General features: G+C 45.8%; 1 protein-coding gene across 20 annotated transcripts in view; it reads right to left on the reverse strand.

Annotated features, from left to right (window-relative positions):
• Positions 1-27,729, reverse strand: part of FBRSL1 (fibrosin like 1) — a 497,698-nt gene that overhangs the window by 349,559 nt on the left and 120,410 nt on the right. For all 20 annotated transcript variants that reach the window (XM_087913419.1, XM_087913410.1, XM_087913415.1 and 17 more), the window contains exon 2: positions 23,710-23,910. In XM_087913419.1, the coding sequence (XP_087769545.1) occupies positions 23,710-23,910 (201 nt within the window). The remainder of the gene's footprint in view (positions 1-23,709; positions 23,911-27,729) is intronic.

Raw genomic sequence — 27,729 nt, forward strand, 5'->3', positions numbered from 1 at the left:
TTACTGCTTCACCCAGGAGGCTTCCCTGAGGCCCAGGAGGCAAAAAGGGGCGCTCGGTGTGTGTGTGTGTGTGTGTGTGTGTGTGTGTGCTGCGCACCCCCCCATGCTCCGTTTTTTGCCTTCTTGGGCCCTAGGGAAGCTTCCGGGAAGCCCCAAAATGGGTGGGGGTTGCTGTAAAGAAGCCCACTCAGTCACATGGCCACGCCCCACTTAGCCATGCCCACAGAACTGATTGTTAAAAATTTTAAATTCCGCTCCGTTATAGGGAGATCCTGCTCTTACGATTTGTGCTTTTGAGATTAGGAAAAAAGCTGGAGAGCAGGAAAGAGTGAACTTCCATTTTGTCATCCTTGAGTAAGAGATAACTTTGCTGTTCTTTGCGGTTTGCTGCAAGGGAAATCGGAAGTCCTATTTCTTTTTCTTTCTTTGTCGTTTCTTTTTCTTTTTCTCTCTCTTTTCCACCTTTGCTTTTTAAAAAAAAATTGGGTTCGTTTTTACGCTTTTGATATCAGTAAGAAATAAACAAGACAGGCTTCAATGGGCAACCCACATTTTAAAAGCCATCCTTGCTAAAGAAACAAACACCTGATCAGCTCATTATTCAACAGTTAGGTGGTGGTGGTTTGTTTTGTTGTTTTAAAAATCAAAAGTTGCCTTTAATTAATTCAGGTTAATTTAGGATCCTTTCCTGTCAAGAGGAGAGGGAAGAAAATGCTTCTTCCTTCCTTGTACCAAAAGCAATATGAATTATTCTTTATATTTGCCATTTTCTACACACGTACACGAACCTTCCCCGCAAACGAACCTTTTCCGGAAATTGAGAGTGAATGGAAAAAGTAAGGTTACATTTCTTTTTATTCAGCGGCGTCCTTCCTTGTCAAGGAACCCAATAAAGCAGCTTTAAATGAAGGGAGAATTGGGGAAATCTTCCTCCTTTCCTTTCCCTTCCCCTCTCCCTGGTTTTAAAGCATGCTTTCTTTCTGTTCCACCTGAAATGGAGGTGGAATTATATTTGCTTCACTTGAACTCAATCAGGCCCCTTCTGACCGTACAAAAACCCATTAGAGGTAGAACATGCAGGCACCAGGGAAGAAGGCAAGAAGAATGGATTAAGTAGGCCGAGAAAGGAACGGCTTGGAAGGGAATTACAGAATGGGCTCCATCGCCCATTATGTCCCCCAAGAAAAGTCTTCCTAATATTTAATGAAAACATTTAAGTACTTCCTTTCTGTGTGAAGATTTGTTCACGACCTCGGAAGAGCAACAGATAATCGGCTTATCACATCTTCTGTAGGATACTTGCAAACAGTCATCCAGTAACAGTTGGGTCGTCTCTCTACCCAACTCTTGGGACTCTTCCCAAAGGAACAGCATTAGGGTTAAGCTTAGGGTTATAAGGACAGGCCCACCATAGCAGAACGCTTCCATGAGCAAGTTGTTTAGAACGTTGCACATCTGCTCGTGACTGCACTCTTTTAAACAACTTGGGAGGGTTCTGCCAAGCTGTCCTCCTTCAAGGTTGAATCCCCAGTTCCAGATAATGTATTATTAAATCACGTCTTTTGTTCTTCCGTTCTAGAAATAGCACCGGCAGGCGCTCTGTGGAAAAACTACTTAGAGAATCATGAGAGCAACCTTCCTCCTGCTCCTCCGCCGCCTCCTCAACTCTGCAGGTCTTCGACGGTGGTGGGATTCAAAGATTTTTGGGTGGGCGGTGGCTTGGTGGGTGCACTTTGTGCGTGTGCGCACGCTTTGTGTGTGCGCCGAATGCACACTTTGCGCAGGTGCAAAGAGGTGTTCAAACTCGCCTCCTGCACGTCTGCACTCTCCCAGTCGCTTCTGCAGCTGCCGCTTGGCGCCCTCCTGTGCCGCGCAAAGCAGCTGTGCTTCAAAAGCAGAGGATAAAGGTGAGCATGGGAGCCCAGGTAGGCAGGTGGGCCCAACAGCGGAGCGGTGGAGAGAACTGGTTCGGTCTCCCCGGCTGATCGGTGCTATGGGCTCAGCAGAACCGGGCAGAACCGTTATAATACCACCACTGGTCTTGGCCATGTGTGAAGTGACTGCCAATAAAGGAGAACATTCCTAGTTCTGGGTTGAAATGAGGGGTCCTTGGTGATCTCTGAACTTGGCTGCTTTCTTGCAGACATTTTATGACCCAACTAGGTAACATCATCAGTGTTAGAAGGAAGTGGGGTTTATAGAGTGGAGAAGGAGGAGGAGGAGGAGGAGGAGGAGGATAAGACTGTGGCGTCTTTGGTTCTCTCTGGGCTTGGTTGTTTTCTTGCAGAAGTAATGATCTAGCACTGATGATGTTACCTGGTTTGGGTAATAAAGAACTGCAAGAAAACGACCAAATTGGAGACCACCCAGGATCACTTGTGAATCGACTACATCTCTCAACCGACAGTGACGGATCCTGCTGGCCTCAGTCGACCACTCCTTCTTCTGTTTTTCCTTCTCCTCCCTCTTCTCTTCTCTCTCCTTTATCTTTTCCGTTATTATGAAGAAACACCTTCTCTTTTTCTCCATTATCGTGAAAAACCTCTCTTACTTCTCCTTCGCCACCATGAGATTGCAGGTATCCTTTGGAAATGTCCCTTTTAAGCATCCCTTTTCATTATTTCAGGACAAGCCAGCAGAGGGCACTTTAGATTCACGGACCACGTTTCCTTTTGTTTTAAAGAAACACACCCCCCCCCAAGCAAACGGTTGCCAAAACAAAGGTGGAGCTGTCTACTCAGAAATGAAGATGTTGCAGCTCTGATCCTCCTCCTCCTTCTTCCCCTACTCAAGTTTTATTAAGTTCTCATCTTTAATTCATACCTGCGGCAGGGTTGATGTCACCCTGTCTGCCTTCTCTTTCCTTTGAATCTGCAACGCTCGGAGAGAGAGAGAGGCCCTCTCGCAAAGGTAGCTTCGCCTTCCTCCTTTTCGAAATTTAAAGGGTTGGTTCACATTTGACAAGTGTCAGGAAAGAAGGAGATCCTTTCAGAATGAGCAGGGTTGCAGAGATCAGGAAAAGACAAACTGTTAGGGTCACTAAATCTTCCTTCGCTGCAAAGGGTAAAAGTTGGCGGCACATCTGAAATTGTCCAGTGACAACTTCTGGATCTTTTTCAACCAAAAAGCATACCACATTCTGAAAAGTCTATGGTCATCAATTCAAAGGGGAATTTGTTGGGTGTTTTTTAAGAGTTGCCACTAGCTACTTTATTGTTCTATATGCCTATTTTAAAGGAATCTCCCCAGATTAGCACTGATAATGTTACCTAGTTGGGCCATGAAACATTTGCAAGAAAACAACCAAGCTGAGAGAGCACCACAGTCCCGCTCCTCCTCTTTTCCTTCTCCACCTTCTCTTCACAAACCCACTCCCTCCTAGCATCAGTGATGTTACCCAGCTGGATAATAAAATGTCTAGAAGAAAGCAATGAAGCTCAGACCCTCATCTCTGCAAGCTGGCAGTCTGCATCTGGGCTAGACAAGATGAAGTTCAGTGGCGTTCAACAAGGGTCAGATTTTGCTCTCTGGTGCCTTCATAACGATTCCAGACTAATTCCCTGTTTGATCCCTCCTCCTGACTGAGACCGTTGCTCTCCAACCGAAATAAGGGAGCATGCAAATAAGGTTTTAGGCCTTCCAATGCCATGGAAGAGAGTATTTAAACCTTCAGGACCCGCCTCAAATAATAAATCTAATAAATAAATAAATATAATTAAAACACGTGTATGGATTTTATGTTGGCTTATAACTCAAAACTCAGGTGGGCTTTGCAATCATCCCACCCATCTCTGTAGACATCATCCTACCCAATGCTCATATCCCGCACTCCCAAGGAACATGCCAGGCATATCCATGGACCTGCAGTTGTGACTGGGAAATAACCATGTTTGTTACATCCAACCTTGTAATTCAGGATGCTGGCTTGAGGAAGGGGGGAGGATAAAAGCGTCACCAAATTGCTCCGGCTATTTTGCCACTTACTTGACAGTCCTTCAGCTTGCCAGTGACTTAAGTGGCGGTGCTTTCGCTAAAAGGCCTGAAAATGGCGGGACTTGTCATGAGCCACAACTAATTGCCGCTTAGCTTTTGAGCCTGAACCTTGCCTATAGTTTCACAATCATTTACGATAGCATGGCTTCCAATGTGCCTCTTTGTAGACAGTTTTCCCTTTCCCTTTACTAGTCTAATCAACTAATAGTTTTGGTGTTGTTGTTTTTTTTAAAAGAAGAAAACTCTGGAGCAACAATAACGCTTCTGAAAGAAGAAGTTGAACTGAATAAAATCGTAAGATAAAGTAAAATAAAAGCATGGAATGTTTAGACTCTGAGATCACGTGCTATATAGGTTCAGAATCAAACATTCCATGCTTTTATTTTTACAGTTGAGGAAGCTAAGTATGCCGAGCTGTTGGAGAGAAGGATTGGGAGGGATGTGATAATTGCCTTTCGGTATTTGAGAGGCTGTCACAGTCAAGAGGGGACTGACTTATTCTCCAAAGCATCTGAAGGCACATCATGGCTGGAAGGTCATTAAAGAGAGATCCAACCTAGAACTAAGGAGACGTTTCCTGACAGCGAGGACAGCTAATCAGTGGAACAGCTTAGCTTCTCTCCAGAAGTTGTGGCTGCTCCATCACTGGAAGTTTCCAAGAAGAAACTGGACAGCCACTTGTCTGAAATGGCATAGGGTCTCCTACTTGGGCTAGAAGACCTCCAAAGTTATTTCCAACCGTCGTTCTATTAAACTGTGCATTTCTCTGCTCATCCCTTCCTCTTGTCTTTGATTATCCACGACGCGTTCCTTAAGGAGATGGAGTTTTCATGGATGTTCGTTCCACTTTCTAACTATCCATCCCATGTTTCACAACTCAGAAACTAGGTTCTAGCCACAGCAACAGTATTATAATACTTTATAATACTTTGCAGCCCCCTCTAAGTGGTTTGCGGAGTCAGCCTCTTTCCCCCAACAATCTGGGTCTCCTCACCTGACAGGCCTCGGAAGGATGGAAGGCCGAGTCCACCTTGAGCCCAATCAGGATCAAACTCCAGGCTGTGGGCAGAGTCGGCCTGCAATACTGCATTCTAACCCTGCTCCACCATTGTGCTTGTTCCTCTTTTTATTCCTTTCTGTTCAAGTCAATAGTATATATTTATACATACCCTCCTGCCTCCTCTATTAGAAGTTATTCTTAGTTTTGCTCAGGGCGTGTTATTAGTCAGAGGACAACAGTCCAGCTGCTCGGCCGTCTAATCGGGCGATGTCTATTCTTGCTGAGAGTCTCTGCCAACGTGGGTGGTATCTTTCCCAAAACCAGAATTTGATGATGAACCAAAATGAATTCGAGATCTTCTGCATGGGAGCAGATGCTCTCCTCGTTGACTTTTTACATCAGGATCAATGGGAGGCCTGGAGATATTGCCAAAACACATCTCCTATCATCCCGAGCATTGGACAAGCTGGTGTGAGGTGGATCTTAGCACATCTGGAAGACTTTCCTTCTTTGCAAAGTCAAGAGTTGACTCCTGGTGACTTCATACTGCCTTTTTCTTCTCCTTCATCTACTTTTGTTTTTTTCTTCTTTTTGGCAACAGCCTAAAAGCCTTCTTCTGTGATGGTTTTAGACGTCACAGGCTAACGTTTAACCTGGGATTCTCTGGAAGTGCCTCATCCAAATATTAACCAGGTCAAAAATTGATCTGCTTCCAAACCAAACAAGGTTAGTTGGGCCCTGTCAGCTGCTGAATGATCATTGTTCTGGATGGGAATGCTTTGATTCACTCACAATTATTCTGAAAGTCTTGTAATTTCTCTGGTCTTTAGATGTTTTGAAAGAAAGCTTTTCCCAAAAGAGAAATACATTCTTTTCTTTTTATCCCAAAGGAGGTAGTCTTCGTAGTTATTCCCTATCCTTTTAGGGCATCTTAAAAAGAATTTTGTTTTCTATGCAAGGCTCTCTAATTGTCCCACAAACTCTCTGTCCTCAAACTAAAGGTTACCCGTAATGTTTCCCTGGCAAGCTCATCCACAACCATTGTTTTTCCACTGTCAGAGTCTGACCCTCTTATTGCTTGTTTGCACTCCCTGCCATAAATATTTCACTAAAGCAACTCAAGGGCTGAATGGCTTTGCGAGACAAGTCGGGGAGGGGGGGGAGAGACAGAGAGACAGGCAGAGAGAGAGAGAGAGAGAGAGAGAGAAAGAAACAGAGAGAGAGAGAGAGAGAGGCAGAGAGAGAGAGACAGGCAGAGAAACAGAGAGAGAGAGAGAGAGAAAGAAACGGGGGGAGAGAGAGAGAGAGGCAGAAAAAGAAACAGAGAGAGACAGAGAGAGACAGAGAGACACAGAGAGAGAGGCAGAAAAAGAAACAGAGAGAGAGACACAGAGAGAGAGAGGCAGAAAAAGAAACAGAGAGAGACAGAGACAGAAACAGACAGACAGATAGACACAGAAAGAGAGAGACAGAGAGGGAGGGGAGGGAGGGAGGGAGGGAGGGAAAAGACCAGGCCATAGCTTTTTGTCTGTTTCCTGGGGGAGAAATCTCTGCTGGTTGGCATGTGTTCCAATGTTGACATGGAAAGCAGTAAAGGGGTAGAACAGAGAGTACTGATTGGTGCACTTCTGCGCCAGAAATAAATAACCCCTTTCTGCAGGAATGCAATGTCATTCTTGCAGAAAGGAAGGTGGAGGAGAGAGGGCTACCCTCGTAGGTGCAGGGAGGGGATCAAGGGCTAATCTGTGGTCAAAGGAGGCACGACTTTAGGGGAGAAATAGTCATCTGCTGGGTTCAGAAAGAGAGGAGAAAAGCCTCAAGGAAAGAGAATTTGTTTCCTGATGTTAGCAGGTCCACAAAGTTGTGGTTGGCTCCATCAATTGAGGTTTTGAAGAAGAGATTGGACAACCATTTGTCTGAGAGGGCATTGGGTTTCCTGCTTTAGCAGGAGGGTTGGACTAGAAGACCTCCAAGGTCCCTTCCAACTCTTGTTATTCTGTTGTTCCTATGCAGATAAAAGCTCACAAGGTGGCAGGAATGATGGGTGAGTTATCAAGGTCTTCAAAGGAGGACAGACCCCCGAGATGATACCTAATGATGGTCTCTTCAAACCTAGTTCATCATGCTCCTTTTCAATGTTCTAAGAAAGTCTGTGAAGACTCATGCAGGATCCAGAATCAATTTTGGAAACAGTGCTTTGCAGCAAGTTGGCCTTGCATTTTGAGACTCGTTTAATTAAAATTAAAATTAAATATTATTAAATATTAGCTCGATACCCATGCTTTGCTACGAAACTATGTGGTCGGGCTTAGTTTTTGGAAGGAAAATAAGCGGGGGGGTGGAGGAATTCTGCCTCCACCTACCAGTATCCATCAGTATTCATCTGGCTAGTATCCTATCAGTGTGTGAGAGAGTTGAGGGCTGTTTAGAAACTGAAACAGTATTTGCTGTGTGAGCAAGAAAGAGACAGCAAGGAGCCTGGGTGTGGCTTAGCTCAACTGTTCTGTGGTAAAGCTGCTTGGCGCTCTGAAACTGAAATTGAAACTCCTCTCCTCTGCTTGGGTTTTGCATTTGGAAGAGATTTCTTTTCAGGTGGGGAGGGGGAGTAGAACCCCTTAGCATCAGAGTGTGTTAATAATAATAATATGGGAAATATTAATGCTCTGATGGTCATTTTGAAAAATCCTTTCTTAGTGAGCACCTAGAAGCCAAGACGAACATACATGCCAAATTTCAAGTTTGTAGGCTTTAACGGTTCTGGAGATTTTGTGATGATGCGTGAGTGGTATTTTGCTTTTATAGATTAATAGATAGATAGATAGATAGATAGATAGATAGATAGACAGACAGACAGACAGACAGATAGACAGACAGACAGACAGATAGATAGACAGACAGACAGACAGACAGATTAAAAAGTTAAGATTTTAAAAAAAAGGATTGTGGGTACTGCATTGTTGAAATTAAACCGATCTCTCCCTGAACGGCTGGGATTCCAGATTTCAGGGGGACTTGGAAAGTGTTCCGGGCTGATTCACAGCTGTCCGTCATTCTAGAGACGTATCTTTTGACGTCTTTGGCAGCTCAGCTGCCTTCTGTTGAAAGGCATCATTTGAAGACACGGCAAGCTGATGCAGTGCCGGCCCTGGTGTCTGCTCTCTGACAGCTGCCTCCCTCACCGTGTCAACGCTTGACACTGTGGCCGGCACTTTTGTTAAAATGGCTGGGGGTGGGCGGGAGTAATAATAACAACAACCCCCGAGTCTCGTTGAAAAGGTGGAATGGAAGATGGGGAAGGAAGGGGCAGAGGAGGAGAAGGCGGATCCACAATTGTCTGCAAACACCTCCAACACATGCTGTTACTGAAGCACCAGGAGATTATGCCACAAAACGTTCGGCAGCTTGAAAGCATAAATGTACAGGCAGTCCTTGACTTCAAATTGTTTGTTTAGTGACCATTCAAGGGCACAATGGCCCTGGAAAAAATGGTTTATGACCGGTCCTTGCAATTGTGACCCTAGCAACAGCCACACACTCAGAGCCATTGTGGCTTGACCTAAGGCACATAAAATGTCAGGCACAAACAGCCAGACCCAGCTGTGTAGAGTTCAAACAAGCTACTTTATTGTTCTCCACCTGCAATATAGGAATCTTCCCAGACTGGCAGTTTTCCCTTGGGAAAGACCAGATAAGGCTTTTAAGCATTCATGGGTGGCTGATCTCTAGTCTTTACATAACCAGTACAGGCTAATCAGGGGTGGGATTCTACCAGTTCGCGCCTATTTGCTAGAACCGGTTCTTAACATTCTAAGCAGTTCGGAGAACAGGTTGTTAGATGAAATTACGGGCCTAATCCTGTAAGGAAGGCAGGAAGGAAACATTCTGGTGTTGCTTACAGAAACTGCCTCTCCGTTAACCCTTATTACATTCTTGGCAGGACTAGACTTCCTGTCTCAGGAACTTCTCTGGAGTTATTTTTCCCCTCCTTTGCTGGCACTTTGCTCGTGTGGAGTGACCATTCCAAGTAACAATGGCACTGAAAAAAGTGACTTATGACCCTTTTTCACACGTACGACCGTTGCAGCATCCCCACAGTCGTGAGAGACCAAGCGAGGAGATGCGTGCCTCGATGTGAGTGATGTTGAGTGGGCCACGCCCAGCCAATAACATGACCACCAAGCAACAAAAAGCTGCTCAGATCCCCCTTATGGGCATCTCCAATGACCAAGAACACTCCGCCAGGACAAAAACTAGGGGCAAAATGCCCAACCCTGCATGTGTGCCTTTCTGACCACGCTTCCTGCCCCTGACTCAACCTCATTCACAATCTTCTTAACCTTCAGGCTTGGTGGAAAGGAGATTTCCTGGCCTTAAAGCTCCAGAATAATTTGCCAAGACGACCTCATTGTACGCTGGCTTCTTCACTCAATAAACAATCTCAGCCAGTAATTCGGTCAAGGGGTGGAGGGAGGGAAAATCAACCCTGAGTTCTCTGCAGTGGCCTGGTCCTCCCAAAGCCCCCTACCACCTCATTTTTCCAGGTCAGCAGACAGTAATTTGAGGTCCCCGCGATAAAAATCAAGTGACGCCACACCTCCTTTTTCTCTCCTTAGGACAATGGCGGTGCCTTTATTAGATTTGCTGCTACAACGTGCCTGTAATATGTTCTCTAAACGGCAGCTCTCGGGTCAAACGCACCTCTTGATCAATTTAGTACAGGTCCCCGGTTGCTGCAGGTGTGGATTCTCTCAAGAGTATCTTTTATTCTCCTGGCTGGGCTGGAACAATTGAATCTCAAGAGTTGCAGAAATGGTGGCTGCCATACCCTGCTCCCGTTTTTCCGCTTTTCTCCACTGATGTTGTTCTCTAGTTTGGGTAAGGACAGGTCTGCAAGACAACAACCGCGAGAGCACCAAGGTCCTCGTCCTTCGCCTCCTCCTCCTCTTCCTCCCCCTCCCTTCTAGCATTGATGATGTTCCCTAGATTGGGTAATGACATATCTGCAAGAAAACAACCAAAAGGGCACCAAAGACTTTGTCCTTCGCTGCTGCCTCCTCCTGCTCCTGCACCTCCTCCTCCCCTTCCTTCCTTCCTTCCTTCCTTCCTTCCTTCCTTCCTTCCTTCCTTCCCTTCCCTTCCCTTCCCTTCCCTTCCCTTCCCTTCCCTTCCCTTCCTTCTAGCACTGATGACGTTCCCTAGATTGGTAATGAAATCATTGTCTTTCAATGACCCCCATAGTCCCTTGCGGGGTGAGGACTAGGCGACTGAATGGAGCCGAGTGATTACTGGCCAGATGCCCTTCCTGTTGCCGATACAGAGTGATATTCAGCAGCCATTGTCTCAACGTCCCCAGAGAGAAAAATATCTGCCTCTACCTAAGGATCGAACTCACAGCCTCCTGATTGTGAGGTGAGAGCTCCACCTCTAGGCCACCACACCACCAATAGTTCAGTGATGAAATGCCTGCAAGAAAAGAACCAAGAGAGCACCAAGGAACTCATAGTCGTAGTCATCCGCCTCCTTCTCCACAAACCCCGCTCTCTCCTAGCACTGATGACGTTCCCTAGTTGGGTCACGAAACATCTGCAAGAAAACAGCCCTAGGGAGCACCAAGGACCCCATAGTTGTCCTCCTCCTCTACTCTCCACAAACCCCACTCTCTCCTAGCACTGATGACGTTCCCTAGTTGGGTCACGAAACGTCTGCAGGAAAACATCCAAGCTCAGAGAACACCAAGGATCCCTCTGAGTCTTTCTTTGGGGCAAGCAGGGGGGGCTTGTTACGTGGGGTGCCTCAAGAAAATCTACACAGGCCAGCCGGCGCTCACCAAGAAGCTCAGCGAATCTTTGCTTGGGAATAAAGTACTGAGCAGGGGGAGGGAAATAAAAAACAAAAACAAACCACAAACCAGTTGGCGCTTCAGCCTGCTAAAAACAGCTGCGGGCTTTTGATACTTCGGCAGACTTTGCCAAATCAGCACCAGGTGACCTTGGGGTGGGATGTGGGGGTTGTGTGAGTGGAACATCCTTGCTGTAGTAGCAGAAGCATCTGGGGTCCTTTTCATGGCTACAGCTCAGAGCTGAAGAGAAACAGGAATCGAGGAACCGCCAGGGAGAAAAATCACAGCCCCCCCACCCCCCCCAAAAAACGGGCAGGGCAAACCAATAATCCTCCTTTAGCAACCGTTCTTGAGTTCCTTTATTTATTGAACTTGTAGGTGGCCCGTTTTGCCGAAGGCAATTCTGGGCAGCTCGTGGAGGCATAATTAATCTGGACTGTCAATCATCTGAACAATGAACGGGGATCTTCCATTTCAAATTCAGTTCAGAGTAGCAGCGGCGCTGAAAAAGGTGACTTGGGACTGATCCTCACACTTATAACCGTCGCAACATCCCCGTGGGTCACGTGATCAAAATGGGGGCGCTTGGCAATCGACGTGTATTTTACAATGGCTGCAGGGTCCCGAGGGCTTCGGAATCAATATTTGTGATTTTCCCAGCTGGTTCTGACAAGCAAAGCTGAACAAGGGAAGCCAGATTTGGAACACAGAATAAATAAAGATTTGGAAGGGACCTTGGAGGTCTTCTAGTCCAACCCCCTGCTCAAGCAGGGGACCCTATATCCTAAATAGCGGTCCAATCTTTTCTTATGAGCCTCCAGTGTTGGAGCAATCACAACTTCTGGAGGGAAGAAGCTTCTTGGATGAGAAGTGAAACCAGGAGTGGGATTCAAAAATTTTTTACTACCGGTTCTGTGGACGTGGCTTGGTGGGTGTGGCAGAGGAAGGATACTGTAAAATTTCCATTTCCACCCCACTCCTGGAGAAAAGTTACCACCAGCTCTCTGAACTACTCAAAGTTTCCACTACCGGTTCTCCAGAACTGGTCAGAACTTGCTGAATTCCACCTCTGGTGGGATTCTACCGTTTGGCCTGGTTTGTCCAAACTGGTAGCTCTGAAGATCATCTGGGAGCGAATCGGTTCGCTCCGACTATCAGCTGCTGGGCCCACTCATCAGCCCCGGCTCCATACGGACCTTTATTTCCTGCTTGTGAAGCTCGGCTGCATTGTGCGGGCACAGCGGATTGTCACGCGTCAGCTGTTGAAGACAGAGGGAGAGTGCAGGAGGGCCTCTGTGCATGTGCAAAGCGCACATGCATGAATAAAGCATGCCCACCAGTGGTAAACCAAATGTGAAATGTCTTCTAAAGGAAAAAAAACAAGAAATGATTCACTTAACAAGCATGGCAAAAAAAAAGTCATAAAATCGGGCACCGCTTGCTTAAAACTGCCTTGCTAAGCAACGGACATCCTGAGCTCAGTTGTGCTTGCAAGTCAAGGACTACCATAAAATCTTTTAATATTTAGCTATCGTGATGGTATAGTTTAGACTGAACCCTAGCAAGTATCTCTGTAAGTATGCAATGCTTTTATTTTCATTCCTACAATTGACACGAATGATTTGCAGTATTTTATCACGGGACCTAAGGTATTTGATTATTTGGGAAATATTATTGCCAATGCTCCCGTAGGCTTCATAGCTTTGGTTTCCATAAAAGCAAACCACTAGTATTTATGTCTTCTAGCCTAATCATCTAACGGAATTCTCTGACATCTTATTTTAGCACGGGCAGCCTCTTACTTAGGAGCTGTTACAGACATGAATGTGTCTTTATTTCCAGTATTTATAACGTCCAAAGATAACGGTTTTAATTTATTGCTTTCTCCCCAGGGGGGATGTTGCAGGACTCAAATCTTTACCAGCCAAGCCTGTGTGTAATCTAATTAACACAGTGTCTGCATTAATTAACCTTCTGTCTTGTTGACTTGTAAGACCACTGACTTGACAAAGGTAATCTGCGGTCCATCCGTGGACATGGATTTTCCCCCCCGCTTCTTCAGGTTTTTTTGGTGTGAAAAATCTAAAACTTGAGAAAAGAGATCGTTTCTTAAATGAATTAATTCATTCTTTATTGGCCAAGTGTGATTAGACGTACAAGGAATTTGTCTTGGTGCAGGTAAATTATTGCATTCTGCCATAAACTATTGCAGTCGTGTGTTACCCCAACAACCGCAACTTTCTAATCTGGGGCTTTTCCAAGCAGGTCAACAGGGAGAAAGATTCTTGAACAGACTGAAAAGGAACGTTTTGGGGTGGTTCCTGATTGTAAGAAAAGCTGCTTGTTCCTGATCTGTGGTTCCTATTTCCTGATGGATCTGGAAGGACAAACCAGGGTTCCAATTGGGTTAACATCCTGGGAAGGGACAGAGACAGAGAGAGGCACTATTTACATCAAGAGTGTCCAACCTTGGCAACTTTAAGGCACAGCTGGCTGGAGAATTCTGGGAGTTGAAGTCCACAAGCCTTAAAGTTGCCAAAGTAGGACATCTCTTATCCAGATCCAACCTTTAGTATTTTGAGATCAAACCATCTCCTTTAGGCCAGGTAAATGTTTCTCCCTACTTGGGCTTTCTAAGGGGTGATGGAGACAGATATTTGCATCTTGAAGAGTCAAATATTTGTCTGATTAACTGTCGTCCCTTCCAAAAATTTTCTTCCTTCTTGTTTTCCGGCACGAATACAGTCAACCTTCGCCGTTCGCTTCCCGGAAGAGGCCAGGCCTTGAAAGGGTGTGTGTTTGTATCTGTGTGTGTGTGTGTGTGTGTGTGTGTGCTTCACTTAACGGAGACCCAGCTGAATTCACACCCTCCCTCGCTGCCCTGTAGTGACAAGAAAACCTTGCTTGAAGTGCTAAAAGAAAACAAGAGTCCTTAAAAGAGAGAGAGAGAAAAGAACAGCCCCCGAAGCTATTTTGAGATCAAGCGATGTGCTTACTCAAGCTGTGCGCATTCTCAACAGCTCATGTAAAACCATCAATCAGTCAGAAGAATGAAAATTGGCTCCCTGAAGTATCGCAGCACAGGGAAGGGTTTTTGCAGGGGGGGGGGGAAATGGGGAAGTGGGGGGCGGGGGGGGAGGTGCAGTGTTTGCAAAACAAGCCTGGCCTGCCAAACACCAGGAACTGGCTCCTGTTTGACAGGTAGTCCTTGACTTACAACTGTTTGTTTAGTGACTGTTCGAAGTTGCACACTGAAAAAAGGGGATTTATGAATAGAATAGAACCTAGAATAGAACAGCAGAGTTGGAAGGGACCTTGGAGGTCTTCTAGTCCAACCCCCTGCTTAGGCAGGAAACCCTATCCCATTCCTGACAAGTGGCTATCCAGGCTCTTCTTAAAAGCCTCCAGTGATGGAGCACCCACAACTTCTGGTGGCAAGCCGTTCCACTGACCTCCTCAACCCAACCAGTTGTGTTTGGGTTGCAGGTCTTGAAAGACTGAAGTTTCTGCTCTCCTCCCAACGTTCTCTCAAGACAGGAAAAAACTTTGTTTTGTATCCATGAGCAACAAATAAACTCAGAGCTGATGGGTCCAAAAGGAGGAGAACTTGGTCAGTCGCAGTATGAATTTCCCTCATTTTAGGATCGTAGAATAACAAGAGTTGGGAGGGACCTTGGAGGTCTTCTAGTCCAACCCCGTCTAGGCAGGGAACCCTACATCATTTCAGACAAATGGTTGTCCGATCTCTTCTTAAAAACTTCCAGTGTTGGAGCATTTACAACTTCTGGAAGGAAGTTGTTCCACTGATTGTTTTGTCAGGAAATTTCTCCTTAGTCCCGAGTGGTTTCTCTCCTTACAACTCGAATGATTTGACTCTGGACCAGTGGTGGTATTCTACCGGTTCAGCCTGGTTTGTGCGAACCGGTAGTAAAAAAAAATGTTACCATTCGGCCAACTGATATTTCTTTTTTTTTTTTTCCCTCCTGACAATCAGCTGTTCTGACAATCAACCGTGCCAGGATCCTCCTTGCTATATTCCTGCCTCACCTAGGAAGCTTCCCTAAGGCCCAGGAAGCAAAAAAAAAAACGGAGCTGGCTGGTTGGTTGCTGCAAAAAAAAAAAAAAGCCACGCTCTCCTAGCCATGCCCACAGAACCAGTAGTACAAAAATATTTGCTTCCCGCCCCCGCTCTGGACCCATTAAACTTTCTTCTGGGAAGGGATTCCCTCCCTAGAAGCCGGAAGGTTGGGTTTGGCCAAGCACGCTACACACGAGGAGAGACACGCACCAATAAAAGTCCAGCCCTCCAGAGACCCTCAAGCCAGACCCTGCCCCCCCCTTTCCCCCCCCAAGAGCTGCTTTTAATCCACTCTGAATCAGAAGAGCTTGTCAATGCGAGAGTCCGCCTTAAAGGTCCCCATGGATGACTGCGCCACAATTTAATGGCGAATGTATTAAGCCAGCCCCTGCCTGGCGGAATACAAGTGGAGAGGGGTGGGTGGGTGGAAAGGCTCAGAAAGCAGAAGGAGAAAAAGAGGACGGGGGGAGGGGGGAGGAAAGAGGGGAAAAGAAATTTCAAACTATTATTCTCTCTACCCCTAAACACTATCATTATTTTTAATCCCATCCCATAATTTGCGGTTGCAGTTGACATAGTGCTTCTGAATGCTTGAGGTTAATCATACTGCCAGGGAAGCGAGTCCAGGCTTGTTCCCAATAGCTTCCTGTCCTCGAAAACAGCCTTTTCAATGATTTCTGCTCCTTAAATGTACAGCAAGACAGTTAATTCCATGCTCTGGTTCCTTAAAGTTCACCAAGTAAGCAGAAGGCTGTGGAAGAGCTCTCTTTATGATTTATCTCTTTCATTTTTGGCTGGGTTGACTTCTCCAAACATGGCAGGGTGTTGGGTTCAATCTCAATTCGCATCTGCTTCGGCCCTCTGTGCGCAAACGTGGTTTTTGAACTCTACGCAGACTTCGAATCGGGCAATGCAAAGTTAACCTGCAGGGCGGAAGCAATTGACTTCGTACAGAGACCAGATAAAGAGTTTAAAGCTCTGGAGTTCAAGAACTTAGCTTGGCAATCCAATCTTGTTAAGATTCCCGAAGTCGAGGCTTGTTCTCTGACAACCTGCCAATCTTCGTAACAAGGCAGAGGCTACCTCCAAAATGAAAGGAACAAAACAAAACGCGATGGGGCCACTGAAGTCTTGAGCCAAGGAGGTCATGCGTGTCTTTTCCAACGTTTCGATGCAAACGAACATTGAACGTCACGAACACCCGCTGGCATTCAGAATATTCTGATTAAGGCTTCCGAGACCGTAATTACGCACACACTTATTTTCAAAACTTGTTTTACTGCAACACTGGGAATTATTTTCATTCCCAGCGGGTAATGAATCTTCAAGATAATCACCCACCTTTCTTTTCTGTGAAGTGCTGCTGATAACAGACGTGTCCAATGAACTAGAAAGAAAACCAACCAAAGTACAAAGAGCTTCAAGAATGAATCTGAACAGAATGAACGACTTTGCTTCCTGCAAAGGTTCCTGTCCCTTTGCACTTCCTTTATACCTTAGGGGAGCGGCAATCACCTCCAAGCCTTACTCCCAAGTTGCTCCTTTTGCCTCAGCTGCTCTTGCTGTCTAGCAGCTCTGTGCATTTGCGCACTGGGAACAGGCTCCCCTGGGTCCTCTGTCTCGCTGCTACCAGACTCAGAAGGCTCCGGAGGCAGCACCCCACTTCCAAATGGTCCTGGTTCCATCTCTGCATCGGAACAGGACCTTTGTCCGAGTCCTCCCCAGACCCCCGGACTGGTCCCCGTTCTTCCCCACTGTCCGATTCCGCTGCCATCTGCACAGGCTGTGGTGAACCACAACACAGAAGACATGATGAAAACTCTTTAACTGGACAACACATGAGCAGATTTCACCAGAGTTTTGTCTCGGAAACTGTGAAGATCCTAGACCAAGCCAACTCCAAAAATGCTAGAGAATTCCTGGAAACCTGGCAGTCACCCTTCTCCCTTCTGGCACTGAAGACGTTACCTAGTTGGGTCATGAAACGCTTATAAGAAAACCCTCAAGCACAGAGGGCGCCAAGAACCCCACAGTAATTGTTCTCCTCCAGGTCGTTCTCCTGTTCCTCCTCTTCCTCCACCATCTTCCTTCTCCATTCCCTCCTAGCACTGATGATGTTCCCTAGTTGGGTCATGAAACGTCTGCAAGAAAACAACCCAGTTCAGAGAGCACCAAGGAGCCCACGGATTCAACCCTGGGCTGCAGGTTTTCTCTTCTTTTACCCTACATGCTGCATACCCATAACTTAGAAGGAATAGATGGAAAACGCCTCCACTTTCCTGCGGTGCTTTCCAAACACTTTGAGATGATGATTAGATTTTCCCAGCCAGCTGCCCTAGAATGATTTGTCATTGAAAGTAGACAATAGTAATCTGGATGGAGCAATATTCTTGCATGTGGCTATGTATTCAATTGCTGTTAATAACTACTGGCTGTTGGGAAGTTTGTAAAGCTGCGTTGCAGGTCTCACACAACTGCAGAATTCGATGTGTTGCCAGCACTTCATTGCCAAATTCAAAGGGAAGGGCTGCTCTGGAGAAGTTCTGCACCTTTTCATGAACCAAAAAGCTGTTTATTGAGGGGAAATGAACAAGGCCCTCTGTTTATTAGAAAACTTCCCCTGACCTCCAGTTCATGAGCTGGACTGAAAGGGAACTTACAGCATTTTCTCCACCCTCCCCAACAAAAAATTCTGCATTGTTAGATCTTAATTTTATTTATTTTTGCCTTTCCTTATTATCTGAGGCTAACACGACGCACAGTTCAAACAACAATAATAATAGCGGGGAGGAAAAAAACCCAGCCCTTTCCCAAGGAAAGAAAAGATTTTGCACACAAGAAAGGAGATGGCTATTAAACAAATAAAAAGAGAAGAGGAAGGGGGTTGGAAATGTGGCAGAACTGTGCCTGCCAATTAAATCTAAGAGGAGAGCAAGAGAAAAAAAAAGAGAGAGAGAGAGATACAATTACAGCTTTCTGTAAATTACTTCGTGTAATTAAATCCCCTTCCCTAAATTACAAACCATTTAGCTCTTCTTTTATAACAATGTAAGCAATGACCACCAGCAACCTTTTTATGAGAGCTGGGTCCCATAAAAGTGGTTAAACAACAACCACTTTGCCTGCCTCTTCCCTCCAAAAACAGACATGGCAACGGGGATGGTTTACTTCGGTCTTGAAAACCCGAAAGAGACGGGGGTGGGTGGGGGAATCTGCACGGTTTGTTCCTCCAAACTCTGTGCTCCAGGACTGGATTAACACCCCAGGACGTTGAAGGGGTTTCCGTAAAACGCTTTCCAAGCATGGCTTTAGTGAGCTGGTTTAGTAGATTCCTACGGTGGGCAGGCAATTGGATTAGATGACCTTTGAGGTCCCTTGAAGGGTCGCGGTGGCTCAGCGGCTAAGACGCCGAGCTTGTCAATCGGCGGTTCGAGTCCCTGCCACCGCGTAACGGAGTGAGCTCCCATTACTTGTCCCAGCTTCTGCCAACCTAGCAGTTGGAAAGTACGTAAAAAAATGCAAGTAGAAAAATAGGGACCCCTTTGGTGGGAAGGGAACGGCGTTCCGTGCGCCTTCGAAGGTGTTTAGTCCTGCCAGCCACATGACCACGGAGACATCTTCGGGCAGCACTGGCTCTTTGGCTTTGTAACAGAGATGAGCACCGGCCCCTAGAGCCGGAAATGACTAGCACATATGTGCGAGGGGAACCTTTACCTTTACCTATTTGTATTTAAGAGGAGTGGGCTTCAATACCCAGAATCCCCCACCAACCCCTTCGTCTACCCATCTTAAAGTCACCACATTTGAAAAACGCTGATCTTATTACAAGGGTGGGACATTTCGAGATGCTCTTAGACCTTAAGGCCCCTGACAATACAGGCAGTCCTGGACTTATAACCACAATGGAGCCTCAATTTTTTTTTCGTTGCTAAGTGAAACATCGGCTTGCCCCAACTTTCTTGACACCGCTGTTAAAACGAATCGCTGCAGCTGTTAAATTCATCACGCGGTTGTTAAGGGAATCTGGATTCCTCTTTGACTTTGCTTGCCAGAAGGTCGCAAAAGGGGGATTCCCGTGACCCTGGGATACTCCAACCGTCGTAAGTGTGAACCAGTTGCCAAGCGTCTGAATTTTGACCACACGGCCATGGGGATGCTGCTACGGTCGTTAAGCGTGAAAACTGGTCGTAAGTCAACTTTTTTCAGTGCCGTGGTAACTCTTGAACAGTCACTAGGACTCTACCTGCGTTTACAACCCTTAATTAAGGAAGCACCTGTGCTTAGAAAAAAAGAATATGACTCTTCCTTCTCTCAGACATGAAGGTCTGATCGCCTTCAGAAGTTGTAGAAAACCTTCATCACGCGAGGTTTTTAAGAAGAGACTTGGCAGCCCCTTGTCTGAAATGGTAGAGGGGTCTCCTGCTCGAGCAGGGGGCTGGACTAGATGACCTCCAAGGTCCCTTCCCTCTCTGTTCTGATTGATCGATTGAACGAAACAAGTGCTTCTCAACCTTGGCCGCTTGAAGATATGCGGACTCCAACTCCCAGAATTCCCCAGCCAGCCTCAACCCACGAATCAAAATCCGCATCTCTTCAAGTGCCCCAAATGGGAGAGAAACACTACATTAGACTAAGCCAAGATAAGTAACAAACTGTGTGTATCAATGATAGGATTCAAAAAAAAAAAAACTATTAACAGTTCTGTGGGCGTGGCTTGGTGGGCGTGGCAGAGGAAGGATACTGCAAAAAACCCCATTCCCTCCCCACCTCACTAACCTGCTTTCCAGCTCCTTTCTCCTGTGCAGGGCAACCAAAGGAGACTCAGCTGATCAGCTGGGAGTCAATGGGAGGCAGAGAAGAGGTGGGGACAGGGCCGGTCAGGGACCTGGGATTTGCAGGTTCTCCGAACTACTCAACATTTCTCCAGAACTGGTCAGAACCAGTGCTGAATACCACCTCTGGTGTGTATTCTGCCGTTTGGGCAAAGAGACGCCTTTCCTATTGGGCCGAACCGGAGTTCTTTTTAAGTGCCTTCAAGTCACTGTTGGGCTCCTGGCAATGAATGGTTTGGGGAAAAGCCCACAATGTCCTTTGCAATGTTTTTGGGAAGGCGTTGGGCCACGCTTGCTTCCCAGGGCTAAGAGGAAGGGATTGGCCCAAGGTCACCCCCGCTGGCTTTGTGCCCAAGATGGGAACAGAAGATAAAGTCACCCAATTGCTAACCTGGTTACCTTATCCACCCACACGATGGACCGCTTCTCCAGGCTGCCTGGACAGGTTTCTGCAGTTTTGACCCTCCTCCTTGCAGCCAGGCAGTAAAAAATATTTTAACAAGCCAAGTGCAACTCGGTTCCGTTTTCCCTCCCCTCTTTCTCTCTCCTGAGCTCTGTGTGTGTGCAAGATAAGACGGATTAGCACCGCCGAGCAAGCTGTGTTAAAATAATAGGTCTTCCCCTACTCGGCGGTTTCCTTCCGCCGTCCCTCCGGCTGCCATCACGCCAGGCCCAATGATTCCCCTGCACTTGGTAACGCGGCGTTCAGCATCCAAATGCCTAGCCGGGACTTAAAGCAGATTTTTAAATTAGTTCCTGACAGTGCAAACAGATTGCTATTGATTGAAATGAGCCTTATTTTAGTTCTTCAGATGAGCAGCCCTAATGACTAAATACTGTATTGCCCATTTTGACACTTGGTGCCGGGGACTCCCCAGCGGTTTCTTTGGCAGCTGCGAGGTTTTTCCACCCTCTGCCGGATTACTCGGAGAGGAGGGAAGCGGGCCATCTGCGGCTCTCCCAACTCGTGGCAGCTCTCGGGCGGAACTGGAGGCAGAACAATGCAAGGGAGCAAGAGGGAGCCACGTTTGTAGCGTTGCCAAGAACTCAACGGCTGACGGGGGTGTGGAAATGGGCCCGGAGTCACGAGGAGGCCTGCTTGAAGTGAAGAGGCTTCGTCTCATAAGCTGCTGCTCCCTCTCTCCGTTCATCCTTCCTTTCCTTTCCTTTCCTTTCCTTTCCTTTCCTTTCCTTTCCTTTCCTTTCCTTTCCTTTCCTTCTCCCTTCCTTTCCTTTCCTTCTCCCTTCCCTTCTCTTCCCTTCCCTTCCCTTCCTTTCCTTTCCTTTCCTTCTCTCTTCCTTTCCTTTCCTTTCCTTCTCCCTTCCTTTCCTTTCCTTTCCTTCTCCCTTTCCTTCCTTTCCTTTCCTTTCCTTCTCCCTTCCCTTCCTTTCCTTTCCTTCTCCCTTCCCTCCCTTTTCCTTTCCCTCCTCCTCCACCCTCCCTCTTTCCTTTCTTCTTCCTTCCCTCCCTTCTCTCTCCCCTTTTCTCTCTTTTTTCTTCCTACCTGCCTGCCTGTTTTTGCATGCTTTGAAAAACTCTTAATAAAAAAATATATTAAAAATAAAGTACTTCATCCTCCTGCCATCCCATGGCCCAGTTCAATTTCAGCACCTCTGAACCAATATTAAATTGTAAATGTACCGCCCCCTAAGAGAGAATTTCTCAGATTTTTATCCAGAACTCTTGAAAATATCTCATTCTCAGCCCTCTTCAAAAAGAAGACAGTTCTGGTCTCCTTTTCCTTCTCCTTCCCTCTTTCTTTCTTTCTTTCTTTCTTTCTTTCTTTCTTTCTTTCTTTCTTTCTTTCTTTCTTTCTTTCTTTCTTTCTTTCTTTCTTTCTCTCTCTCTCTCTCTCTCTCCTTCCTTCCTTCCTCTTTCTTCCCTCTCTCCCTCTCTCTCTGCTATTCCATGTAGTTGCTGCTCCTTTCCCTACATTGGAAAGATGGCAGAAGCATCAGGACAAATCCTGGTTAGGCTGCCAACCTCCTCGCATCAACGGGGTGGTAGGTGGTGAGATAAATAAACCCCGAGGGAGGTGGGGGTGGGCGGGGGAAAAGGAAGTAACGGAGCTTCGTTCGCAGGGATTAGTTCCTGCCAACCCTCCCCCCATTTGTAATCCCACCCACTGCGAAGCCGATGGGAATTTAAGGAGATTTTTCCTGCTGGCCTCTGATCAGGACGAGCTGCCTTGGCTGGCTGTAGAGACGATGCAAAGGCCCCCGGAACTCTTGGGCTCATGACGGAAGGCGCCATATCGTGACTCAGAATGATAGACAGACTGACAAACAACATCACAACAACCCTCTCTCTCTCTCTCTCTCTCTCTCTCTCACACACACACACACACACATATCTCTATCTTTCTCTCTCTCTCTCTCACACACACACACACACACATATATATATCTGTCTCTGTCTGTCTGTCTGTCTCTCTCACACACACACAAACATACATCTCTCTCTCTCTCTCTCTCTCTCTCACACACACACACACACACACATATATATCTGTCTCTGTCTGTCTCTCTCTCTCTCTCTCACACACACACACACACATACATATCTCTCTCTGTCTCTCTCTGTCTCTCTCACACATACATCTCTCTTTCTCTCTCTCTCTCTCTCTTTCTCTTTTCACCTTGAACCAACGTGTTAGTGCAAATCAAGGAGGATGCAGTATAAGCTCTCTTGGTTCAGATGGGCAGGCAGGACTGCGAGCGGTTAGACGCATTGCCAAGTTTTGAATTCGTGTCTGTGTCTGTGTCTGTGTTTGTGTCTGTGTGTGCCTGTACTAATTGTATCGGGGCATCACAACCTTCTACACTATTTGCACAAGAAGCAGTTCCACAGATTATCTGTGAGCTTGTGAGTATTTGACAAGGGAAACCAGGGGGAGGAACTGGTTGGTTGGGGCTTCTTTCCTTCCCCCAGAGATGCTCCATTTTCAGAGGGTGTCTCTAAAGTTTAAAAGTAGGAGGCTCGTTCTGCCACCCCTCCCCCCCCCATAAAGTTTGATGGCTCACAAGCAACTTGCGACATAAATTCCCCTACAAACGTCATGCGTTGCGTGCAGCCTACAAGAATCCTGAGTTTCAATTAAGTCTCCTGCTTCGGAAGCACTTTGGTACACAAGGATCTTCAATAAAATAAGTTCATAATGCCCGGATGTTTTTCCAACCTTCTACCCTATCATCCATCATCCCAAAGCTCTGTGGTTGCCACGGAACAAAGGATAGCACCTTGGGGGGGACTCCAAATTTGGGTGTTTCGAAGCCACCTCCCCTTGCCACAAGCTTTACCCAGAGAAGACCCACTGTCCATGGCACATAACCTGAGAGGTTTCCACCAGACACATTCAACCAGCAGTTGGTATCCCCACGGTTTCCTTTCTCCAGCCATATTTCGCATAAGCCAACCCTTTTCCTTTAGACTCTTCCTCCACACATAAATGTATACTCAACAGCATCCCTTCCACACAGGTAGTTCTTGACTTATGACTGTAATTGAGCATGGAATTACGGCTGTAAATCCTGCTGGTCGTTAAGCAGATCATCGATTGTAGGATGGCTGCCAGGTGCCCAAAATGTGATAACATGACACGATAGAAGCGGACATCAGAACTTCAAATCCAGGTCATAAATACCTTTTGGGTGGGGGGGATGTCTATCATAACTTCAAAAGCTTGCGAGGCAATTGGTTGTAAATTGAGGACTTCCTGTATATAATATCTGAACCAGCTGGATTCTTTATTCTCTCTCTGTCTTAATCTAATCCAACGTTTCCCAAACTTGTCAACTTTTTAAGATGTGTGGACTTCAACTCCCAGAATTCCCCAGCCAGCATGACTGGCTGGGGAATTCTGGGAGTTGAAGTCCCTATATCTTTGCCAAGGTTGGGAAGCACAGATCTAATCGAATCAAAGCAAAAAACAAATCCTCCATGGCTAAAGATAGACGGTCATCCTACCTGTTTCTGGACCTTTAGTGGAATTTTCTTTTTCACCCTCTCCTTCCCTCGATCCGTTTCTCTCCCCGAACTTCCGGCATCGTTGCTGTGCCCGTTTTCGCTGGGTTCGGCTGAGACGCAATGTTCACTTTCCCGGAGTTTCTTTCCGGGGTGTCTCTCCCATTTTTCCCTTCTCTCCTGAGGCTTCAGCGACATGTCCTTCTGCAGAAGAGCCAAAAACCAGAAAGGGGGAGAAAATGTTAAGGTCGACCCAACAGCCGTAGACATTAAGGAATTCAGTGCAGGAGGTTAGCAAGGATGGTGGGTGACTAAACCTTTCCCTGTTAAAAAGAAGGACTACAGGAGACATGATAGCAGTGCCCCAATATTGGAAGGGCTCCTACAAAAGATGAAGGGGTGAAACTATTTCCCAAAGCCCCAAAAGGTGAGACAAAAAACAGTGGACGGAAATGAATCAACCTAGAGCTGAAGAGAAAATTCTTAACCGTGAGAGCAATCAACCAAGGGAATAAATAGCCTCCTTCGGGTGTTATGGGTGCTGCATCACCGGAGACTTTCAAAAAGAGACTGGACAACCATTTGTCTGAAATGGCATAAGATCTCCTGTTTGGGCAGGGGGTTGGTCTAGAAGACCTCCAAGCTCCCGTCCAACTAATTCCATGTTCTAAGCCTCCAAGATATTTATTGCATCTTTATAGTCTCTTTTCTGTGAGAAGCAAGGAGGCTCATACAGTGTCTGTGAATGCTCTCTTGACTCTAGTATGACTTTTGATAGCTACGTGGATCAATGTCCTTCAAATCCCTAAATGCCCATCACTTAGAAGAAAGGAAATCTTGTTCCTTCCGTTCTAGAGGACCAGAAAAACCGAGTGGCCTTCCTTCACAAGGCTTCGCAGATTGTAGTTCAAGGAGGTTCTAAGCTTCTTGACCAATAAAGCCAATTTTCTGAAGGACAACAGGCCTTTCTGCTGTGGGATTTTCAGAGAGTTGTTAGAGAACCTTCTGCCCGAAACGTTTCAGTTCTAGATTTCTTTTTCTAGAAAGCAGAGGAATTAGATGAGCAATAGGAACTTTTCCTATCGCTCTATTACCTTGATAATATGCAACAAGGAGGAATTTCCTCCCCACTCCACGGCACAACTGAGGTTGGAGAAATGGGAAGGAGTATAAAATAGAAGCAAATTGCCAGACACAAGCAACCAAAGAGACTCGTAAATAGCTAAAGCAAGCAACTTTATTGCTTTCCACCTATATTACAAGAACATGCCTAGATGCTTGACTTCCCATGGGAATAACGGGATCAGGCTGCATGGATCGTGAGGGAAGTTAAGCTTATGCGCTTACAGCCATGCAAGGACTCTAAGCTAGACTCTAAGCTTGACACCTTCCCCCTTCCAGCCTAGTTGGCAGTTTCCCAGCACAAACACAATATGTTTCTTTCTCCTCCACCCTAATTTACTCCTGGAGAAATATATGTTCTTCTAGGCAGAGTTTGGCTCACATGCCCAGACGTAATCCATCAGGAGGAGAAAACCACATGGATGGGAACTACAGAACTGTGGAAATGGCCCCTCTGTTTAGGATTTCACACTGGTGTACAACCTCATGCAATGAGTGTGTGTGTGTGTGTGTCTGTGTCTGACCTCTTAGCAATTTTTTTGTCAATCTAACCCCCCTTTTGGCTATTTATTAAAAAAATCTCAGTGAGCTTTTCCACCATTGATTACCAGCTCCTCTTCAGAAGTGATCAGAAGCGAATGTGAGACGTTTTGCTGTAATCTTTTTTTTTTTTTTTTTGGTCTGCAATTCAATCCTAAATCTCTTTGAATTTAACCCAGTAGTTTGTCTGCTATTCTAAATTTCCTCTGTTTGTTTTGCTGGTTTCCCTCCATTCAGTGATGTCCAATTCTTAAGAGCCTGCCTGGACAAATCCCTGCAATTTTCTTTGGTTATTCCCCTCCAAAACTCACAGAAACACACACACACACACACACACACACACACAGACACACACTCACATCCTATGCAGACACAACACAGGCTTTCTTATCTATAAAACAGGAGAAAGGCTTTCGAGCCACACAGCCGCCCCTAGGGAGAAGATAACAATTGTAGAAAGTATAAAACGCTGTAGGCGGTTTTTTAAAAAAATAAAAAAAATAAAATCAGTGCATTATATGTTCAGTGATGCCTTTTTAACTTGGTCACAACCATGATGTCTCTATTCAGCCTCTTGAGCAGTCACTGGAGGAGGCAAACTGAAAGCCAACTGCCTTGGCTCTGCAGGAGTTGCCCTGCGCGAAGCAAAACCAGAATAAATGCCCCAATAATGCCTGTTACTACCCTGTGTTTCTCTCCCCATTCTTTCTCTAATTTTAAGTATTGTGTGTGGAGGATGCTGTGCTGCAGAGGACTGGTTAGTTTCCTTTGTGCTCTGTTTCCTCTGTGTAAATCAGTGACATTTGATTTTCTTGCAAGCTGCTAATTTGCTCCAAAGCCAACATGAAACATCTGTCCGCAGAGTGACATGATTGCCTTAAAAAAAAAGAAAAAGAAAAGACAGTCCCATCTGAGGAAAACATGGAAGTGACCAGGGCAGCAAGAAAAGTAATGCCATACGCTTGGGAGCAACAGTTGGGTTGGATGAGTGTTGAAAGTACCTTATGAAGTAGCACAGTGTAGTGGCTAGGGAAGGGAGTCTGAACAAAGAGCTCCAAACCCAAATCATATCTGGAATGACCTCTATTGTTATCTCTCCAGATCAGGAGTGTCAAACTCACGTCGTCATGGCATCGTCATGTGATGTATTGGGACTTTCCCCCCCCTTCGCTAAACTGGGCGTGAGCGGGGCCAGTACGTGACACATCCAGCCGGTGGGCCGTGAGTTTGACACCCCTGCCCCAGATGAAGAGGAGAGGCTCTTCTGACGAGCCCTTTCACTGTCGATTCAAGGATGGGACCTTCTCCTGGGTGGCCTTCAGTTGTGGAAGAGCCTTTTCCAGAAAGGTGTGCTTGGTCTTTCAGTCTCCTTCTAATCCAGAAGCTGGAAGAAACTCTGTCTATCTGTCTATCCGTTGCTATCCATCCATCCATTCACTTACTTACCTATCCATCCACCTACCTAGATCTATCTTATCTAATTTAGTCTAGTCTGGACTGGTCTAGTTTATCCAGCTTACACACACACACACACACACACACACACACACACACCTATCTGTCCATCCATCCATCCATCCCTGTCTGTCTGTCCCTCCCTCCCTGTTGGAGGAAACATTCAAGGATTCTTAAAGACTAACAAGTTGGAGCTAGTAAACTCTATCTATCTATCTATCTATCTATCTATCTATCTATCTATCTATCTATCTATCTATCTATTTATTTTTATCTATCTATTTTTATCTATCTATCTATCTATTTTTATCTATCTATCTATCTATCTATCTATCTATCTATTTATTTTTATCTATCTATTTTTATCTATCTATCTATCTATTTTTATCTATCTATCTATCTATCTATCTATCTATCTATCTATCTATCTATCTTCCTACCTACCTCCTACCAATTTATCAGATCTATCTATCTATCTATCTATCTATCTATCTATCTATCTATCTATCTATCTATCTATCTATCTATCTATCTATCTTCTTACCTACCAATTTATCAATTCTATCTATCTATCTATCTATCTATCTATCTATCTATCTATCTATCTATCTATCTATCTATCTATCTCTACCTACACATCCATCCATCTATCTATCTCTATCTCAAATATATACACTGTCCATCTCTTAAAAAGTGATCTTAGGCAGTTTACAAGGGTTTTTTTTGACCATAAAAACAACAGAAAAATAAACAAAGTTAAAAAGTCAGAGAGAGAGAGCCCACCAAGTTTCAGAGACCTCCATGCTAGTTGACAGGTCTTAACAGTTTTGTAGGCCTTACTTGAGGGACTCTGGGCCCTTTGGTTGTCTCAGGAGGCCCCCTTTCAGGACCCTGGAGAGCAGCCAA

Source organism: Pseudonaja textilis, chromosome 15 (assembly GCF_049901715.1).
Source record: "Pseudonaja textilis isolate UNSWEBS1 chromosome 15, rPseTex1.2, whole genome shotgun sequence".
In the NCBI taxonomy this organism is placed as follows: Eukaryota; Metazoa; Chordata; class Lepidosauria; order Squamata; family Elapidae; genus Pseudonaja; species Pseudonaja textilis.